Genomic DNA, 22,751 nt, shown 5'->3' with positions numbered 1-22,751 from the left:
TGAATAGATGGCTTCATATGAAGTAAAGATGCCAAAATGCACTTCTCATAATGCGAATTTTTCTTCTACATATTATCAAATATCAGAAATAACAAATGTACATAAATATGTCTTCATCAATTCGAAGATAATTTCGAAAATCATAGGTATCCAATTCCCTTATTAATCTTGTATGGGAAATTCATTTCTAATAAACACTTTTTACGTACCGTCTTATAGTTCTCTTTGAATTAACAATTTAATATCTTTCTTAACAAAAACATTACAGCCAAACCAAGCACATCATCTGGATCCATCTTTCACAACAAATCAGTGTAAACACAGTGCACAGACTGGCAGGAACAATAATGAGTTGCGAAGCTATTATACGCCAAGAATGAAATAAAACTACCATGTTTAATAGACCAGGCCACTTTACCAGCATAAAATGTGTATATGTCAAGAATGAGGTAAAGCTACTGTGTGTAATACCTGCTTTAGAAAACAGAAAACTATGATGGCTGCTCATATTTCAACATTCAGTGGGTTATTAAGAAAATAAGCAATGAGAAAAAAACATTTTATTGTAAAAAAAATTACATACACACCTGTGCTATTTCTCAACACAGTTGAAACAATATTACCATTTGCAGTACCAGCTTTTGTATCCCTGTATAAAAGAAGGTTGCAGCCTGGGAACTCAGCCATGATTTGACATCATCCTTCAAGTCTTCATTAGTACTGCAGCTTTGTTATCCCAACCAGATTTTCATGCAGGCAAAAAGCTTAATTCCTTGGTGCAAGGCCTGGACTGTGTGGAGGATGGTCGGACATCTCCGAATCAAACCAGTCCAGCAGCATTTGGGTGTATGCAATCTCGCGCCGGGGGGGGGGGGGGGTGTGCGTGCGTGCGTGCGTGTGTGTGTGTGTGTGGTGTGCGTGCGTGCGTGCGTGTGTGTGTGTGTGCGAGTGATAAGCATTCCTCTGAAATTTCCTTAATGTTTCACAGTACTTTTCTGTAATTACTGTGGTGAAAGGATAACATAAATATAGCAGAATTATTGACTACATGGCATGTACAGAGGTAATATGATATTACTGAATGTAGGCAAGCTCACTTTTGTGCTTACATTACCTGATAAAGATACATGGAAGTTGAAATTTGAATAGACCTAGTTTCAGTAGTGTCAAAGCCAAACTTCAGGATGTAATAATCAAAATAAGCCTTTAGGTAATTTTAAATAGGTTCTCCTCTCCTCAACCACATAACAAGCAATACATACGAAAGAGGAACAATGATGAGGAATGGTCCATTCACTTTCTTCCTTTCCATGAGATACGTGATAAGGGCAATAGTCTGGATGGTTTTTCCCAGTCCCATCTCATCTGCCAGAATTCCATTTAGATTGTTGTTGAACAGAGATACAAGCCATTCTAAGCCCTGTGAATAAAATTAGATATTATTTCTTCAAATACCATAACACCATTAAATGAGTAATATAATAAAATATACTACTGCCTTTTCTAACTCTGAATTAATTCTGTGCTAGAAGTGCACAATTGGTTATAATGATTTGGAATTGTACACGAATCTGCATTTTATTTGCTTCACGTAGGAAAATCAATAAGCTTAGCCACTTCTGCAACAGAAATTTTACAGAATGGAACTTTACTTATGCTTACCTTAATTTGATATTCCTTCAGCTTGCCATTCACCAAGATTGTGGCTTGTTCTGTCACTATCTCATGAATTGTGTGAGCAATACTGAAAGAAAATATAAACGAAACAGTAACTGTAAAAATCAAGACTTCAAGTAACTGAATTATTAGATCGAGTTACACTGTATTCGAATCAGCCAGATGTTTAAGTGACTTATTAATGGAAAAAAATTCATTCCGGCACCAGGAATCAAACCTAGGACCCTGATAAAGATACATGGTAAGTCATTAAATATGCGCTCCTGCATATATGTCTTATAAGTAATATAAATTTAGTATTAGGTTTGGAACAATATAGCTACATAATATGAATATTAGTTTTTTCTTCTTATATTATTACATTATACTATCCTGTAACACAATAAAATGAAAAGGAGTGACGAGAATTTGGACCTGAGAAGTTGACATCTAAATTTCGACGTTCTTCCAACTGAGCTACGGCATTTACTTGGTACTGATGTAATGAACAGACATCGGATTCTAGGGCAAATGCCTATTTTGTTTCTTTAGGAGAAAAGTAAAAATAATTATTGTAAAATAATATAATAAAAATAATATAATATTTGTGTTTCATGGAAATTGAAAGGTATTCAAAGAGTTTTATAGTGCTCTAAAATGTCCTAAAACGGTTATTAGAGCCTAATTTGTTAATATTCGCCTAAAAATGCCTAACTCACTGTAAAGTTTCGCATTTTACTCTTACTTTTTATAATTTATACATGCATTCACTGCGAAATTTAAGGCATTTAAAAAGTGGAAAGTTTGCTTCACACCGGCCATGAAACCATTGATAAAGGAAACAAAATGTTTTGAATCTCACGACACTCGCAATAGATTTCACCGAATTTAACATGTTTGGAGGCATACATGCCGACAAAGAACCAACCTTAGTTTTGAAGCAGGCAACAATCACAACATGTGCTGCTACCGATTCAGAGATATACTATACTATAAAAATGACTGTTTTCGGTCTGAAACCGAGTGCTCTTACTATCTGAGCTATGCCAAGACCCAATCCACAGTGCTGGCTGAACTCTCCTCCTTTGTATCGTCAATGACTTACTACCTGCATCTTAGACATATATGCAGGAGCGCATATTTAATGACTTTATGGCCATTTCAACAACAGTTTTTGAATCACTATTAACACTGATATATATATATATTCTTATATGAGGACCTCACCGTCCTCTATTGAATATTGTGTAATCAATGACTTTATGTAGTCTTCAGTTTTTTTTTTAAGTTATTTACAAAGCACGATCAAATCTTTCCACATTACTTATTAATTAAAACAGCAAGTACTTATTTCTAGGTATATACTGACCACCTTATAACTTCAGAGTAATCCTATTTTTTTCTTTCTTTTTTTTTTTTTTTTTTTCCTTTTTCGGCATATGACATTCTGGTTTCCACCTGATCATGGTTACAAGAATGGAATGCACAGCTTCAGTCCCTGGGACTAACCTTCCCTGTTTGCCTCTCCCAAGCTTGATTGCAATAGCCTCCTATGACTGTATATTCACTGATTCCTTATTCCTTCTTATTTTGCATGTACTTTAGAATGTGTAACACATATAAACAATATCAAAGGGCATCATCAATTTTGCTGAGCTATACTGGGTCAGTTGACCGATTCAGTTAAATATAAATAAAACAACTAACACCACTTGTGCCACTGATATTAAAAAGAAATTTTCAACAAGTGTGTACAAAATATGTTCGAGATATAAATAACAGAAAGTACGTAACATATTATAATCTTCATTCTTAAAACAATATAACATTTGCTAACAATTAATAAGAAAGACTGAAAGGTCGTAATGTTTCAATTATTCAATATTTATATTAATTCATTGTACAAAGTGTTCATAAAAGAAAACGCTTGTTAATCATAATTTTAATGATAAATTAAATTTATTTTATTTTATTATTTAAACAATACTTAATCAGAGATTGTTTACAGTCAGTGTAATGATGATGGAGTTCACAACAAGTAAACAGGAAGATGTGCAGCTGTTCTTCCTAATTTTAAATGACTATTCTGTGACTTAATTGGGGGGGAGGGGAAAGTGGACACAGTGGAGAGAGAAATGACTCCATGGATCAAACTTTGAACATCCAAAATATTAAGACAAAACACTGAACCCTATCTAGTCCATTCAGCAATTTGCATGGTACGGTTGGAAGATGTTAAGTGCATATTTTAAATTCGCACATTCTACAAGATTTTACATTGCTAATACAATAAAAATATTCAAAATATGTATATCTAATGCTAATGCCAATACAAAACTCGTCATATTTCGGAAACCATAACAATGACATGCACTTCAGTTTAGTTATCATTGAAGAAAAGTACTCACTAATTCGTACTGCATATTATATCATCATTGCTACTATTATTATTCACATAATAATTATTATTATTCTTGTTATTATTTACTATGTTCTACCTGTAATATGTCTGCTCCTCTGTGGACGTCTTGTATTCATCATCTTCTACTTTCGCCTTCTTTATCATCTCCCTTGCCTTATCTTCATCAGATGCATTTGAACTATTAGACGTATTTGGTTTGGGTGCTGCAATGAAATAAAATGTATTTTACTCAAGATAATATTCAACATTACATTTTGCAAATAAATATACGCTGATTAACTATTTTTGAGCTGATTATTAATATACCAAATGATTGATTGGTCTTCAAATGGTTTAGGAAGACTTTCCTGACCATCAGTCTATCAATGCCGAATTTCATTTCTGATGTGGAGGAAACTGAAGACAGAATTCATGAAGTTCAATGAAATGACTTGTGTGAAAAACAGAGAGTAAATTTTGACTGAAGTGCTCTAATTCAAGTACTGGGTTCTTCTAAGTGCTCTAATTGCACGACACGAGAACACAGCTTTTCATTTCTTCTGAAGCCATCCTACGAAAATTTATTAATTTTAAAAATCTATCACGTTCAGTCCAGTTGTCAGAGGGTTGTGTAGACACGTTTTATAATCGTGATTTGTCGCGAATTATGCTCGTTTTTCGTATCTTTTTTGCGAATCTGGCAATTTTTATGCTAAACGCGATTTTGTTCACGAATATCGCTGAATTATACACTCATCAGTCACGAAATTCCAATTTGCATTTGAAGACACCAATTTTCACATTTCAGTGTACCATAAAATGGGGTGAATAAAGATGCAAGGGTAAATAGGGACGAATTTTTATTTCTTTGTGTCAAAGACTAAATATGCGACTAGTTGCAGGAAATGGGACCTAAAGTCGGATTTTTCATTTTTTTGTTTTTTGTGGTTTCAAAAAGAGGATGAAATATTGAGTATTAAAGAAAAATTCATGGTTCTAGGTGCTATAGTTTTAATATATTACTTATTGAATATTGATATTATATTATGTACTTTTCGAGAAAAATGCAAATTAAAGTTTTCATTTGTTTTCTTAGCAACTATAAGAAAGATTTAGGTATTTAAGAAGCACTGTGTAAAACTACGTCCTAGTTTAATACGTAAAAAGAGCTTACAGGTAGCACAAATGTCAAAACTTAGAAATGCAGTTTTTACACCGCAAATTCGTTATTTTGTTCTCCTGTAAAATTTCCTTTCATGACTTTAAGTCCCTTTTCGTGCAACGGGTCACATATAATAATAACAGTGTTTCTATAGATGTAGATTCATTTTCCGGGCTGAGAGGCCGTGGTCTATTAGTTGGTTTTATACCAGACGTTTCGTCTGCAACTGCGGCAGACATCTTCAGTGGAGTGGTATCCGAGGTCGCAAGACTCTTCTCGGCGTACCTGAGGCAACTGTATTAGGTTTGGAACAATATAGCTACATAATATGAATATTAGTTTTTTCTTCTTGTATTATTACATTATACTATCCTGTAACATAATAAAATGAAAAGGAGTGACGAGAATTTGGACCTGAGAAGTTGACATCTAAATTTCGACGTTCTTCCAACTGAGCTACGGCATTTACTTGGTACTGATGTAATGAACAGACATCGGATTCTAGGGCAAATGCCTATTTTGTTTCTTTAGGAGAAAAGTAAAAATAATTATTAATATTTGTGTTTCATGGAAATTGAAAGGTATTCAAAGAGTTTTATAGTGCTCTAAAATGCCCTAAAACGGTTATTAGAGCCTAATTTGTTAATATTCGCCTAAAAGTGCCTAACTCACTGCAAAGTTTCGCATTTTACTCTTACTTTTTATAATTTATACATGCATTCAATGCGAAATTTAAGGCATTTAAAAAGTGGAAAGTTTGCTTCACACCGGCCATGAAACCATTGATAAAGGAAACAAAATGTTTTGAATCTCACGACACTCGCAATAGATTTCACCGAATTTAACATGTTTGGAGGCATACATGCCGACAAAGAACCAACCTTAGTTTTGAAGCAGGCAACAATCACAACATGTGCTGCTACCGATTCAGAGATATACTATACTATAGCTGTACTGCCCTTCAGAGTGTCATAAAATCACAATTTTTGGAGAAAGAGTGTTTTTGAAATATTTATGAAAAGTCGTAAAACTGCGAATTAGTAGGGTAAACCGTTACAAAATATTTAAAAGAATGGCCCTCCTAGTGTTAACACTACCAGGAAATGCAACAATAAGTGGAACTTTGTATTTTTGTCCAATTGAATATCAATAACAACGGTTCATTTGAATGCTCGTTAACAGTTGCTCTTTCCCTCACCTTATTTGTGTTGAGAAGTTTTGAGCGGTAGGACGTTTTCCTGTGAAGTTTAACGCGATAATGCCGAAAAATATAAGTGCAAAATCTACATTGATCCGGCAATGGCTAACAGAATATTCAGAATTCACTTATGATGGAAAAGTAATATTCTGCAAGATTTGTAGCAAACAGGTATGTAACAATAGTTGAAATATATAAATTCTATTAATTTTAATGAGTAGGCCTATAATATTTATACATTGACTGAGCTATCCTGAGGTATAATTCTTTTTAAGACCACTACACTTTAACCTTTTAAATTCCGATAGTTAAAGTATTTGCAGGTCATTAAAATTTTGATTGTTCGAACCCACTAACTTTGTGATAGAAATACGGCAATACAACAATTAGGATTTTATTTTAATTCAGTTTACTTTACATTTTTAGATTTCGCAAGAAAAGAAGTGCCACCTAAAGCAGCATGTGCAAGGAGCGGCTCATAAGGCTAAAGCTCAGCAGAAAAATCAACTGCAACAAACTTTACTAACACAGCCTACTTCATCCAATCTCAGCAGCAATTTCTATGCTGATTTAACCAGAGCGTTTGTTGCTGCTAACATTCCCTGGAATGCAATTGAAAATCCGGTTTTAAGACAGTTTTTACAAAAATACTGCAAACAAAATATCCCAGCTGAGTCGACCCTAAGAAAAAATTACTTAGACAGAATATACAATGAAACTTTAGCTTCCATTCGGGAGGATATAGGTGATTCTTACATATGGGTCTCTGTGGATGAAACCTCAGATCCTATGAATAGGTATATAGCAAATATGGTAGTAGGAAAACTTAGTCCTGATGGACCTTCGATTCCACACCTCGTATGTGTTAAGGAACTTTCGAAAGTGAATAACCAAGCCATTGCTTATTTTGTAAATAAAGGCCTACAGTCTTTATACTGAGTAATATAGACGATTCTAAAGTTCTGTTGTTTTGTACTGATGCTCCTCATACATGGTTGCTGCAGCTCCACTTCTTAAAACATTTTATCCCAACCTCACGCATGTAACCTGTCTAGCACATGGCCTTCACAGGGTTTCTGAAACAATCCGGAATGAATTTCCTCTTGTCAATTCGTTTATTTCTAACACAAAAAAATGTTTTTGTAAAGCCCCATCCAGGATTTCAATATTCAGAGAGAACTTTCCAGATATCCCACTCCCACCTCAGCCGGTTGTTACACGATGGGGAACCTGGATTCAGTCAGTGGTGTATTATTCTAAGTATTTTAAAGAAGTGGTCACAGTTATTGATAAATTACCTGAAACTGATAGTGCAGCGTGTGTGAAAGCAGTGAAAGATTGTCTGAATGACTCACGAGTGAAAAACGATATTGCCTACATAACATCAAACTTTTCTTTCATACCTGCAAGCATTGAACAATTAGAACGTGAAAAACAATCTCTTTGTAGCCAAATAGCAATAGTAAAGGAAGCTCAAGTGAACATACATTCTGCTTTGGGCGAAACTGGGAAAAAAGTTAAAAATAAGTGGGACAACGTATTAAATAAGAATGTAGGATTTTCATTGTTGGAAAAAGTATCAAGAGTGATATCGGGGGAAAGTGTAAATGTTCCAGTAAGTATTGATGTTTCTATTGTACCTAATTTAAAATTTGCGCCTCTCACATCAGTTTCGGTTGAAAGAAGTTTTTCTGCTTTCAAAATGATTCTCAGTGACAAAAGACAAAGGTTAACTGTGGAGAATTTAGAAAAAATTCTGGTGGTGTACTGTGCAGATAATTATAATAAAATCTGAGCATGGAACTGAATTTCAATAACTTAAAATGAGTAATCTTGATATCAATAATCATTATTTCATTAGTTTCAATATATTAAATTTGTGCAGCTCTGTTTATAAATATAATATAGTATTCTTTTTTAATGTTTAAACATACTTTTTTGTGCGTATTTTAGTGTATAACTAAAAATTTCAGTGAAAGAAATAAGTATGATACCTTGATGTGCCTAAAATGCTTATTTTCATTAAAATAGAGCCTAATTTTACAAATTTTGAGCTTATTTTAGACGCCTAAAACTGCAATTTTTAGTGCCTAAAAATCCGATGTCTAGTAATGAAACACTACAATTTAACATTAATTTAGACTTTCTGAATATTTAATAATGATATAAAAAGGTTACATTTATCACAATAATATTTGTAATTGCAGCAGCAGTAGTACTTGTAACTATAACCAAAGCAATGATTAAGGACATTTATATGGTTCTTTATGCTAGGTTGTTATATCCTGCTGGAATTCTTCAATTTCAGCAGGATACTCATCCAGTCCACACATCTCAATTGATTCGAGACTGGTTTGTGAGGAGACAGGATATCGAACTGATAGGCTTGAACCCTTTGGAGAATATGTGAGCACAAGTAAAGAAGAAGATGCAGAAAAATTGGCCCAATCCCTCTCCAAGACATCCTGATATTTGTGAAAGCTCGTCCAGGATGCCTGGGATGCCGTGGCTGAGAACAGTCGCTATTTGAAAAGACTAGTTGATTCCATGCCCATCAACTGCAAGATGTGATCGAGATGTGAGGAATATGGATTAAACATTGAATCGTAGCTTTTTGTTTGTTTGTTTTTTTTTTTTTTATCGTTTGAATTTTCTAAGGCAGACACCAATAAGTTTGTTTTGTTTATGCCACGAAAGATTTTTTTGTTGAGAATATTTTTCTTTCTTTCCATTTGCAGCCATGTCATAGTAAATAATGATAAAGTCATAGCATAATACATTCATGAACCTGATGTTAATTACTACAACAGTCATAAAAGGGACAGAAGCAATTATATTTTCTCTCTCTCCCTCTCTCTCTCTTAAAAACATAAAAAGCACTAGGTTGTGTTTGAACGCACGACCTCATGAATACCAGCCCAGAATGCTACCACTATGCTACAACAGTAACATGCAAAAGACTTCAATTATAGCTATAGATATCAGGCCACATGGTCCAACAACATGTAACATCGCCTGTCTCCAAATAGTAGCAAAGATACCCAAAGGGAACTTCTATTCTAGAGAGCGGTCACTTTTTTTTGACAGATGTACATGTATAAAATGAAACAAAACAATGTATTTTCCCATACAAAAAGGTTGTAACAGTTGCTTACATTGTAAGTTACAAACTTTTGACTGTTTTATGAAGTTTTGCTTTCTCCATAGTACTCCAAAGATACCAATACAAACTATTACTCCAATTATAAAAATTAATTAATTACTTCTGAACACTAAAAATGAACAGTATATTTTGTTATTTTATTCGTTTCAGCACAGCAAAAATCACCTAATTTCTTTTCAAGTTTTCATAAAATTTCCTGTATTTTTTTCGAATGTACTGGCACATAATAACAAGATCCTGTTTCTTTTCAATAAGTACACTCTGTTCCTTATCATACAAACAAGACAGACTGTGCAAACTTACAACAACAGATGCAAGTGTTATTCTGGTTCTACCTCGAGAAAGTTTGACTATATTTCCTGAATGCCATAAGAAATTATAACTGTTTCGACAATGCAGAACTGCCGGCAAATCCAATGATATTTTGAACCAAATATAATTTATAATTTATAAAAAATGATTCCCAGACGTTTGCAAGAGCTTCAAGAAAAGATTAAATATGATAAATCTCTTAATAATGGCAGAAGGAAGCATGAAAACCATCCGAATAAACTTAAAAGATGATGTTATAAATGCCATGAAGATGCACATAAACGCAAGCAAAATTCTAAATTTTACAGGAGAGACAAAAATCATCTCTGCTAGAATTTTATTTCAAATGTTTTCTATTTTTACTTTGCATTTCATATTATATTTATAACAAAATGTTGAATTGAGGAAAAAGCACATAAACCAAGCAAAATTCTAAATTTTACAGAAGAGGAAAAAATCAATCCTTGCTAAAATTTTATATGAAAATGTCTTCTATTTTTACTTTGCATTCCATATTACATTTGTAACAAAATGTTGAATTGAAAAAAAAAAAGCACATAAACCAAGCAAAATTCTAAATTTTACAGGAGAGAAAAAAATCAATCCTTGCTAGAATTTTATTTGAAAATGTTTTCTATTTTTACTTTGCATTTCATATTACATGTGTAAGTAAATGTTGAACTGGAGGAAAAAAAAGGGGGCTTCATTTTCTAAAATTAACGAAACGATGTGTTTTTTCCGTGCAAAAAGGTTGTGACAGTTGCTTACATTGTAAGTTACAACCTTCTGACTGCTACAAACTGTTTACAACCTTTTTGCTCCTGCACAGCTATTGACAACTGAAATGTGACTAGCAAAATATCAGGTTTTGCCAATATTAACCCAACAGACACTTTTCATGCCGTACATAATTGTTCTGCATGCAAAAATTAATTTTACAAAAAAAAAAAAAAATGTGTGTTGCAACCTTTTTGTCCACAGATATTCAAATATACAAACAAAATTAAATATGATTCCAACAATTTGATTGACAAGTGCAGGTGTAGCTCTGTATTTTCGAATAGAAGACAGGTATGTTTCAAGAAGGTAATGAATATTGTTTGTTTTTTTTTTTTAAAGAGCATTTTGTCTGGTTCTCGTTCCCAGCCTCCATTAAAAGCTTAAGTTCTTGGCTACTGTTCTAATGTTTGTGGTACCATAAAGTGGGGCGACTTTGAATGCCGAGGTGACTTTGAACAGTAATTTAGCGCCTTTCTAAATTAAATGCTGTACCCAAATGCGAAAAAACTGAACTAATTTATTGACAACTTAAACAGTTTTTTCGCAATAGGGTACAGCATTTAATTTAGAAAGGCGCTAAATTACTGTTCAAAGTCACCTCAGCGTTAAAAGTCACCCCACTTTACGGTATTATCTACTAAATTAATAGTATTTATTTCTGCAGCAGTCTTCTTATTGTTACTGCAGCCTCTTCTTCTGCACAGAAATTCTATAGGGTGAAAGTGAAATAACCTTGCAGATTTTCAGAGTGAATAGCTCATGTTGTATATAACAAAAAAGTGTAATACCATATTGGAGAAAAGTTCATAGTTTTTCAGAAAAAAATATATATATATTTCTTTTCCCAAATATTTAACACGCTCTTATTCAGTAACTATTCCGAGTAGGATTGTGAGTTTTGTCCATATCGATAGGAAATCTAATAAAGAATTTATCCCTCTAGCGTATTTCAATAGTGTGGATGATTTTCGTGTAAATTGAATTTAAAAACCATTAATTTCAAGCCACTGAACGATGAGTGCAGATTGCAATGTCGTAGCCAGAGCGGAAGGTTGGATGTAGCTCACCAAGGAAGACAGACCTGAGTTTGTTGACCTTTTACATCTGTATTACGAGAAGAAAGAGGACTGTGTTAGCAGGATGTTGCCAGACTGTTGAAATTTCCAACTTAATTTTCTAATTAACCGTGCATTTAATCTCAAAATGTAATATAGGTTTCCTATTCATTTAAGTGTATTCTATCATCCCTTTCAATCCGTATATACTGTTTAATCAATTCTCTGAAGACAGATGGGAACCTCATAAGTGACACCAACAGGGCATCACTCATGAAGCAACTAAGCCAAGAGATAATGGAGATAATGTGACCAGTTCTTATTACCTTCCATTGCATACTGTCCTGTAAAATTCTGTAAGCAGAACTGTGCGCCTTTTGTTTTGTTTCCTGTGGGACACTCTTTGACTCCACATTACACTACACAAACACCCCCCCACAGGAAACAAAACAAAAGGCGCCAAGACCAGCAACAACCAGTTCTGAAGATGGCCAATGGCAGGCCGAAACATGTTAACAAGGTAACATAAAATTTAACACGTGAAAGACACATACATTTTCCGAAATAATTTCCTGACTTTGCCTGTGCAATGTTTTCCCTTTCAATTTTGAAACTATAGAGACTTAATGACATCACAAATAGGAACTACAGTAGTAACACATGCATGCATATCTGTCGTCACAAAAGAATTTAACAGGGACTGCATGCTGGTGTAATGAGGGGGGGGGGGAACAGGGATTGTTTTGATAGTGTCTCATTTGTGTTGAGGATTTACTACTGACTAGGCTTGCTGACTGTATTTGATGGTCAAGATCTTTCTTCAGAATTCCTTGCTAGGCCTGTATGTTTAATTTCCCTCAATTTATATCATTCTTTTTGTTCGTCCTGTGAAAAGTGAAAATGTGGCACACAACTGCATATGGTGATGCAATTAGATTTTATTGCAAATAGTTACAGCCTGTCAGAAAAGACAAGAGAGAAATGTAAGGGTACCCTGCAGCTGTGTTTCAAATCAACACTCACTGGAATCAGAGTTCAGCTCCTCATCGTCTGAATCCTCTTCTGAACCATCTTCCTCATCATCGTCATCATCATCGTCATCCTCATCTTCATCATGTGCCTCCCAGCCTGGATGTGCATCAAGCCATGCCTGCAGCTGGCTGGCCATTGGGGCTTCCTCCCCTGTCAACAGCTTGCCTGTCACACACATACACACTACATGTCACTAACTAGTTATTTCCACTTTGCTCATACAAGATAGAATAGAAAGTGAGCAAATCTCTTCTTTTCAGTCGTATTTAGGTTAGCCTCTCCTGCAGATGAGGATCTCTTTACTTTGAAAGTCGTGCATTAACATGAAGTATACACTATTAATGGAAAAAAATTTGTTCCAGCACTGGAAATCGAACCCTGGATCTCCCATCCTTACTGACATGACGTAACCCAATTGAGGCAGTTAGAACTACAGCGATCTAAGTAACAAATTTACAAAAAATGAGGTAAGTGTACTGATGTATACCGAAATTTATCTACTTTGGGACAGAGTGACATACATGAGTTCTATCACCTACTGACAGATGTTAGGCTTGAACTAAAGGTACGCTATCTCCCAACTTTCAAGTTAAATGTATCATAACATCTCTTATGCTACTTAGATCATTCTGGTTCCAATGACCTCAATTAAGGTTCACTTTACTGATCATACTTCTTCAGATTTCGTTAATGCGACACTTAACAGAACTATAACTTCATGACGTACCTGTAGCAACCTCAATTACTGTAATTCTTGAGTCTGCTGGCTGTGACCCTTCGTCTTGTCCTTCTATTCCTCCATTTGAACCTTCCCCTCCTGTTCCTGTTCCCTCTCCACCTGCCTCACCTTCTGCCTTCTTCTTCTTTTTCTTCTGTAAATTCAGAATAATGACCAATGACACAAGCAATAGTGTAAGTCAATTGTGTATGGTTTTTTGTTCCCAATAACATGAATGTCAATGACAATTATATTTTGTGGAAGAATTACTAGTCCTAAGAATTCAGTTCCAGTTCAGACAATATAGATTTTTCATTAACATTTTCAATATGCAGGTTGTATTATATTCAAGGCAGTATTAGATTCGGGGCACTCTGGTAATTTGGAAAGGGGGCCAGGAAGGAGTGGGAAGTAACCTATCTTTGACATATTTTCAGAAAGACTCTGAGGAGAACTCAACACTCTTGGGAGTAAACTATTGATAATTCACCTCATCCTATTGTTACTGTTAAGCAGAGATATCCAACATCATATATTACAAATACTTTCATGAAGTATTATACTGACATCTGTACATCAGATGTTAGTATTATAATCACACTAATTCCTTTCACTATGATCCAATTTCTCTATTAACATCTGGTTGGCAAGGCTGTGTACTTTATCACTGCTGAGGTTATTCCAGTACATATCATTAAGATCAATGGGCTAAGTAATAGTAAGAAATGTTATGGAACATATTCTCAGTAAGAAGCAATTTTACACATCACAGGTTCGCAGGACAGAATTGTAGACCGCAGATTCTGCTGGAAAAAAGTGAAAACAGTCTAGGACATATTATGTAACTACAAAAGTGTAGTTTGTTGGTATTTTGGCAAATTTAGGAACTTACAAACAATTAACAGGTTAGTGCTTTGAAATTAAGGGTCTGTATTGTCTTATATAGGATGAGCAGGATTTTAGAATATAACTGCTTATCTGAAATGAATAAAAGCAAGCACAATAAATCAGCATTGTGCAGTGCACTCAAGAGCCAAAGGACAAATGATCCGTGGTTGGAAGGGGAGATATGGGGAAATCTAGCTTTGCAGATTTACAAAGAACACTATTAATTGTAGGGCAAGTGGGAGTAAGTAAAGACGAACTCCTGCACAAATAATTTTGTTCTAAACTTCTAGAACTGAAAGTGAAACACAATAGTCTTCATCTGGAGAGGAACATCATTTTACTATTTTCTGATCGGTTGTGATTTAACTTGCCTTTTTCCGTTTAAGTTCCTGTTGCTTGCGTTTCTGCTCCATCTTGTGTTGCTTGACCATTTCTGTGAGATTACCGATGTATTCATCAGTTTGTGACAATAGGAATGCCAGACGCTTGTCCTTCTTTTGATCAATCAGTTTCCTAGAATAAAGTGTTAAATTTTTCTTCACTATCTATTGCATATTAGTATCACTAAAAGTATTCACCATATTTATGATGTTACGTACAAACATACGAACATAATGATTTTTTTTTCTTACATCGAATTCAGCAAGAACTAGATATTAGAATTCTCGAAAAGTTGAGTTTCACTTTAAGTAAGAAATTACACAATACTCGAAAAATTTTCTTAAAACATGCTGTACATACAAATGTTCACTCAAAAAAATTCACGAATCAGTCTTTTTACACTCAATGGACATTTAAACATTTCTCATCGTATTAATTAAGAGCTAACAACAATAGTAAAATATAATTACGCAATACTAAGCTTACTAGAAGGAAATGTAAGCTAACAATAATTACTGTAATAACATAATTATATGGAATTTTCCTAACATTGACTTCTTTCTTTGCAGTGCAATATCTAGAGACCATCCTAGAACCTATTGTTGAACCCTTTCACCAAAGTTACGAAGGTGACTTTGTGCTAATGGATGATAACTTCATCAAGATTGTGTTGTTAAAGACTACATCAGGGAGGTTGGAATTTATAGAATTCCCTCTTAATTCAACAGGCATGAATTTTATGGAGCATGCTTAGGACCAGCTGAAAAGGGATATAGGGCGCAGAAGAAACCACTCCAGGTAACCTGGCAGAACTCAACAGCTCTTCTAAAACACAGAATCATTGTGCATGGATTTAAAATAACTTTAATTTTATATTGCAGGTTTTTGTTCATCAATTCTTTGAATAAATGTTCTGTTCAAGTGCTATTTATACTGTATTTTCATATTCTTACCATAAATTCAAGGTATACTGCAATAGTAGCAAAGCACTAATGCAAAACTTTTTGATGTACTTCAATCCCTCTATAAGCTCCTTCAGTTTGAACACAATCTTTTGAATCACTGGAATAATGTTTAAGAAGAAAAATGCTAAGCACTGAAACTCCATCCTCCCCCACAACCACCGAAAATTTTTAAAAGCTTGAGACGAGCTGAACTCGACTTTAAATTTCGAACAGTTTGCTCATCATAAGCTTTTTTCACACATAGTTCAAAATTCAAGTGTTTCAAACACTACTTTTTTGGCATGGTAATTGCAAATTGAATTCTATAATAAACATGCATATGTAATATGTGAAATAATTAACGGAATCTTGTTAATGATGACAATGGCAAACACATTTCATTTCACATGCAACATTTAAACATTACAACTTATATTTTTTTCGAACATTATCTTTAGCTCGAAACAAGATGAAAGATAAAGTTTGCACATCACAAGTTTTTTCAATGCACAGTTAAAAATCGATGTATCTCAAGTACTGTACTTCCTTGGTTGGTATTTTAAAACCAATTCTTATAATATAGAAGGATGACTACTAATTTAATTTGTTCTGTACTAACCTGTATCCTTCCTCATCCTCTGCCATGAGGCGACGCATACGTTCCTTCTCAATTCTTTCTTGTTCTTTCTTCTGCTCACGCTCTGCATTTGCATGGTAATTCATAACAGCCTTGTTCAAGCGCACAACTCTTCCTTGATTATTGCGATGATACTCCTTAAAGTCTTTACCATGCTGTAGTACTGATATTAAGAATTCCTGAAAGAAACAGCCAGTATGTAATTAAAGAGCATAAATGAGATTCATTAAAGAACTCCCTAATTTATTGAAACACATATTTCTTACTATCTTTATATTACAGAAATTTAACAGTCTGCCAAATTCAATAATAATATATTCATGTATAAATATCATCTTGTTTACCGCAAAAATCTAAACCTAACAAATAAAAAAAGAAAAGCACTAATATTACTGTACTGGTAAGGGTAAGAATGGTTTAAGCCATTTCCAATCACTGAAAAACAACGATAACATTATTTATATATTTCATTCATGTATGTCGAAAAGACAACCTGGTGGCATTGGGGGGGGGGGGGGGGGGGGGAGAGAAAAAATTCATTCATGTAAGTAAGGAAACAAATATATAAAAATAGTGCTATTTTTTTATATACTTCTTAACTACACCTCCCTCATTAATCAGTATTCAAATTTAACACATTTATCAAAAGAAAAACATATTTTGTGATCCAGTGCCTCAACATGTACGAGGGCTGTTCATAAAGTAACCCCCATTTAGCAATTAAAAAACGCAAATAGAGCTACAGAACATTTTATTATAGCAACTTAAAGCTACAGTCTTACACTACTTTTCAACATAGTCGCCCTTCAAATTAAGGTACTTATTATATCATTTAACCAGCTTTGAAGTGCCCCTGCATAGAACTCTGCTGCCTGGACTTTAACCATCCTTCAATACTATTTTTCAGCTCTTAATCTTCATCAAACCGCTGAGAAGCAAGCCACCTCTTCATGTGTGTAGAGATGGTAATCACTGGGATCCAAATCTGGGCTGTAAGGAGAACGATCGAACACTTTGCACTTAAACTGCTAAAGAATTTTTTTTTCAGAAAGTTCTGATATGGTGAACCGACGGTTTTCACGAACGTCATCAACTTTCTGAATAAGGTCATCATCGACAATACTTGGTCTGGCACTTCTTTCTTCATCATGCATGTTTGTTCCATTTTTTAACATTTGACACCAATGCCGCACAACACACTCACTCATAACATTTTGCCCCAAACACTACAAAGTTCAGGATGAATTCTGACGCCTGTAAGTTTTTCACTAGCAGATATCGTATGACTGCTCGCACTTCACACTTGGTGGGGATTTTCTATTGCAGCACTCATTTTGAATGACACTCACAAGCAGATGAACAGCAGCACGACTTTCTCCCTCACACTGCTGGATGGGTACGGATCCACTGTGTATTGTTGCGCAAAATGGCGTCCCTCCACTCACTACTCATCACTCTACACGGAAACAGAGGTTATTTTATGAACAGCCCTCGTAGAATCAATTTTTGAACAATATTTCAACACCAACACATATAAAATTAAAAGATTTCAAAACGAAAGCTTTAGCTACTAAAACTAATTCAAATATCAAATCTTTCACACTATTTACAAAGGCAATATACAATATTTAGCTACAAGACCGCGTCACGAATATTGGTTCATGGTTAGAACTATTTCCAATGTCATTTGTTCGATCCTCTGAGAAATATTCAAGACTCAACTGCATCACATACATTACATTCATTAATTAGTCAACAGGCTATGTGCCATGTAACTGGTCACACCAAGTGATTATTGTATTTAAAAAATCCAATATCACGAAGACGACACATACTTTCTCACCATATGTTTCCGTGTTTTCCAATAATTCAATTTTTTAAATATTATCAATGATATTACCATTTATAGTTTATTTTCTTGAACTATTATTCGAAAGATATACATGAATGGAATCATTTATCTTTTCCCAAATAGGTAAGGAAACAAACTTTCATTTTCTGAATTGCACACGAAAGACTTCCTTCATAATGCCAAAAAGTAAGATATTTAATTGTACAGTTTAAGTAGATGCATTTCATTAATTCTGCACAATTTCACATAAAACAACTATTCATATATTGTAATAATTCAAACATTTTCCTATTTACGAAAATTGGTATTTAGAAATGGTACGTACTTGTGTAGTCTTCTGTGCCAGGCGTGGAAAAACGCAATGAAATCGCAATGAAAAGTAGAAATAATTTATATACAATAATTAATTTCTCATATGAAATATTTTTTTCATCGATACTAATGATCATTTTTCTGTTTATTTTATGCAATATAAAAAATAACGAAGAAAATCGTTTGATCTTATTTGGAGAGAATCACCATTGTGTGTTTTTGATTTTAAATAAAGACCCATTAATCTCTACCAGAAATTTATTTCATGTGTATCATTCTCAGATACACTAACTCATGCACATTCAATATGAATAAAATCCATCCAACAGTTTAGGAGAAATGGCTGTATGCAAATAGACAGAAGACAGACAGGCAGTATCAAGAGTGCTGAAAAATGTATCTCCGTGAAAATTTCGAAATAATTTTTTTTTTTTTGGAACATCACAATATTTTCTCTTTACATTGTGCCCCATATAATAACAAAATAAAAATGTAACCTCTAATTTTTAATGATGAAGTTACAAACATTATCTACTGTTCCCTTCATTATGCAGTGTAAATACCGAAACTTTATTTCAGAATTCTGACAATTATCGTTAAATTTTCACAATTATACTATATTCAAAAGTAATCAATCAATCAATCTTAACATAACTAGCAGGATGCTGACAACATAGGATCCACAGTAGCTCACTCAACCTCCGCCAAGAGTTTCTTCTAACAAATGAGGAATACTTCGACTGGTGTTCAGAGTTGAGGTGTGGACAGCATGTGTTGCGGAGCTGAGTCTTGTGCAACTGGTACCGATGACTTCAATTTGCGTCTTTTAGGGTTTATGTATGTACAGTTTAAAAGAATGTGTGCCAGATCTTCGTCATGAAGACAAGTAGGAGTATCAGAAAAGTTGAAATCAACGCATATATAACTGTGTAACATTGTGATCTGTTTTACCTCTTGTTAAAATGTTTGAACATGTTTTATCTTTGTCAGAAGGGAGCCAATTATCAATCCATTTGTTTATAAATTAAGAGTTGACTGAAGCAAAGGCACTAGATAAAGATACCATTTCCAAAGATCTTGGCTACATATATGTTGCACTCATCTTGACCAGGTGACAGATTAAATGTGTCCACTTAAGCAAACGAGAAACTACAAGGTGCCTATTGAAGCTACAACAACAACAATGAAGCCCTACTGTTTTTCACATTCAAAAATAGTTCAACAAACAGATATATGATTTACTTTCAACAGCATACCTGATGTTTCTGTCTCTTCTTCCTCTCTGCTTCTAGTTTCTGCTGTTTCTCCAATTTCTCAGTTGCTCTTGCTTCTCTCAAGCCCTGTCGCTTCGTACGTTTGTATGCTTTCACATTCATTGCTGTCTCCAGAGATGTATCCCTCCGTGTACAAGACAATATCTGAAACATAACTTCCTTTGTTAAGTACGAACCAATGCTAAAGAGACAGACATGTAACAAGAGCAGTAGGAATCCCACCTCGCTTCTGAGCTGCCTTTGGAAGTTGAGCACTCTGAGAGCTCGGAGCTCTATCTGCGCCTGCACACGCAGATCTTCTGGAATAGTGGTAGGCAAGTTGCTAAGCTGCTCAATGCGTTGAGCAATACGAGCTGCAACCCTGCAACACATACACATAATTTGCTGCAAGACTCAGAAGTTATGGAAATAGGCAAAGCTGTACAAAGCAATTTTGTGGCATTAGGTGGACAAGAGAATTAGGTCAATGACTAACGAATAAAACGGCGCGAGTTCGATTCCACTCAAATACAAATCAATTTTACCTATATCATAACTGGAGTTCAGGTATATTAGTATAGTGAACGTATTCGGCTAATCCTAGCAGAATTACCTGTTTTCCCTCTCTTGTAAAATGAGAAGAGGATCCAATCCAAGTGGTTTGCAGACAGACGTAACGCGATTTTGCTTCTGCTGGGTTTGTGGCGGACACGGCTGCTGCACAGGGGGGGCTGCAGGCCTACTTGCGGGCACCATGGAGGGCATGCTATTCTGAGGCACAGGCATCTGCATGCCTGCCATAGGACTGGGACCCATGGGCTGCTGCTGATTAGGCATCTGTGGCATGGGTCCAGTTGGTGGGACGGTGGCTGGGGGCTGTTGTGTGGGCATCATTGCCGGTGACTGATGTGGAGGAGGGATTGGAGGAGGTGGAGGTAGTGGGGCCTGTTGAGCTAGAGGCGGAGTTGGCACAGTGGGCTGGGCTGAGGGCTGCTGAGGCAGGCGTGGAGACTGTCCCACTGGTGCAGGAGGCATTGGCAGTGGTTGCTGAGGTTGTGGCTGCTGTTGCTGAGGGGGCTGCTGTTGTGGTGGTGGTGGTTGTTGTTGTGGTTGTGGCTGTTGCTGTTGTGGTGGTGGAGGGGGTGCTGGTCCCATAGGAGGAGCCATCTGAGCTGTCATTGGAGATTGTGTAGGTGGTTGACCTCCTGGAGGACCTGGTGGACGCATGGGATGTTGCATCATGCCAGGAGGAGTAGATGACCCTGCGACAATATAGAACATATACTTATTTACGTATCTTACTAGTGGAAATTCACAATCACATGACTTTTTAACACTAGGGATGGTCACTGCTGGAGCCAGAAATGTAGTGACATCAGTTTCAAAAATATAAAGAAATATTAAATATAACAATAAAGAATCTTTACACAGTTCAGTCTCATTATTGATATATACATGTTGTTTCTACGACAGAAGAACAAACTGCATTGTTTCATAGTAATAAATAGTTAAATAACCCATTACTTTGACATAGTATCTATATCTGGCGGATATTATATTAAACACTTCTTTCTTTAATTAAATAAACTGTAATGAAAAATGTTTATGAAATCTAAGAACAGCTTTTGTATCTTAATTCTTTATAAATAAACAAGTCACCAACAGAGGGAATAAGAAAAGAAAGAGATGCATACTAGTGTGGTCAGATGCTGAGGCCATACAAAATTGTAACAAGAAACAAAATATTAAACCCCAACATCGGAAAAAACAACTGATGACTGAAAATTATTGGTCAGTATGTATCCAACTTGCATAGCCAACTCTGCTTAACACCAATGATAAGTATTATGTTACGATGATATTATGTTACCTTCTGTGATGATATCAGAAAACATGCATAAAATAAATCCTTTAATGGATAAAGTGCTCCATGTTAACAGCACGAATTGCTTATACATTGTGATCAACTCGTGACATTATACCATTACAGTACCTAGCATCAATCAAACGATATGAGATGAATAATGCTCTTATTTGAAGACCAAATTTGGAACAGTTGCTGTAACTGGGAAACCTACTCCATGCAGAAGATGAGAGAGCATGAACTTGCTGATAGAAGAATCTGAATAGTATATATGTAGCAACATAATCTAAAAAGAATTCCATTGAAACTCACAAAGATGACATGAAGATGATTCTTTCAACAAATCTTGAAACTGAGTGGATAGTCAGTGTTAATGAATTGATAATATAATGACATGTAATCCACATTTAAGCATTAACAGTATAAGAAAATAAAGCAATTAGGGAAATGAACACAAGACCCTTTAAAAAGCCAGAAAAGGGAAGAAGATAGAGTTTCTAAGACATTTAATTAAGATATAATGAAATAATGAAAACAAATCAGCAAATCTTGGATCATCAAACAACACTGAATATATTATATGCTTATACAATGAAATTAATTCACTGCTGTCTTGCAACCATAGCTGTGTGGCTGGAAGGTAAGCACACTTCCGAAAATGATGGCCGGAAAAACTCTGGTATTAGGCCTGGAAGGTGTTTATTCTTTATATCCATTTTGGGCAGTAAATGGATTGCTTTTTCGTCAAGTGTCTGTTTTTATAATTTAAGATGATGTTGTTGTTTAGTCAACTGTCCGAAGACAGGTCTGAACCTCATAATATCACGAAGGCACCATTTATGAGGCAACTAGGCCAGGAGATAATGGGGTAGGGTGGCCAGTTCCTTTCCCCCTCCATTGCATACATCAAAACTAGCTACATATTACACTAGTCAGACTTCAGATCTTTCTCTGACATATCATCAAGTGAGATGTATTGCCTGATACTAGATACACATATTAGCCAGAACCTCAATCAGAGGTAAATTTAAGATGATAGGTCACTGAAACTGCTTTTGTTGAAGTGTGTGTATTAGGGTGTATGGATTTTTTTTTTTAATTAAGGTGGCTACTGCGGAAAAGTTGTGACTTGTGGCAGAACGA

At 35.0% G+C, this 22,751-nt stretch overlaps 1 protein-coding gene across 3 annotated transcripts in view; it reads right to left on the bottom strand.

Moving 5' to 3' along the window:
• The window catches only part of LOC138696480 (ATP-dependent helicase brm-like), a 192,727-nt gene that overhangs the window by 40,034 nt on the left and 129,942 nt on the right, over positions 1 to 22,751 (bottom strand). For all 3 annotated transcript variants that reach the window (XM_069821493.1, XM_069821495.1, XM_069821494.1), the window contains exons 5-14: positions 20,358 to 21,006; positions 19,988 to 20,126; positions 19,748 to 19,909; positions 16,310 to 16,506; positions 14,737 to 14,878; positions 13,487 to 13,631; positions 12,751 to 12,924; positions 4,155 to 4,281; positions 1,663 to 1,744; positions 1,263 to 1,420 (exon numbers count right to left, since the gene is read on the bottom strand). In XM_069821493.1, the coding sequence (XP_069677594.1) occupies positions 1,263 to 1,420; positions 1,663 to 1,744; positions 4,155 to 4,281; positions 12,751 to 12,924; positions 13,487 to 13,631; positions 14,737 to 14,878; positions 16,310 to 16,506; positions 19,748 to 19,909; positions 19,988 to 20,126; positions 20,358 to 21,006 (1,975 nt within the window). The remainder of the gene's footprint in view (positions 1 to 1,262; positions 1,421 to 1,662; positions 1,745 to 4,154; positions 4,282 to 12,750; positions 12,925 to 13,486; positions 13,632 to 14,736; positions 14,879 to 16,309; positions 16,507 to 19,747; positions 19,910 to 19,987; positions 20,127 to 20,357; positions 21,007 to 22,751) is intronic.

Source organism: Periplaneta americana, chromosome 3 (genome assembly GCF_040183065.1).
Source record: "Periplaneta americana isolate PAMFEO1 chromosome 3, P.americana_PAMFEO1_priV1, whole genome shotgun sequence".
Lineage (NCBI taxonomy): Eukaryota > Metazoa > Arthropoda > Insecta > Blattodea > Blattidae > Periplaneta > Periplaneta americana.
The sequence above is the reverse complement of the archived record's forward strand: the minus strand, read 5'-3'. Positions and strand labels throughout refer to the sequence as shown.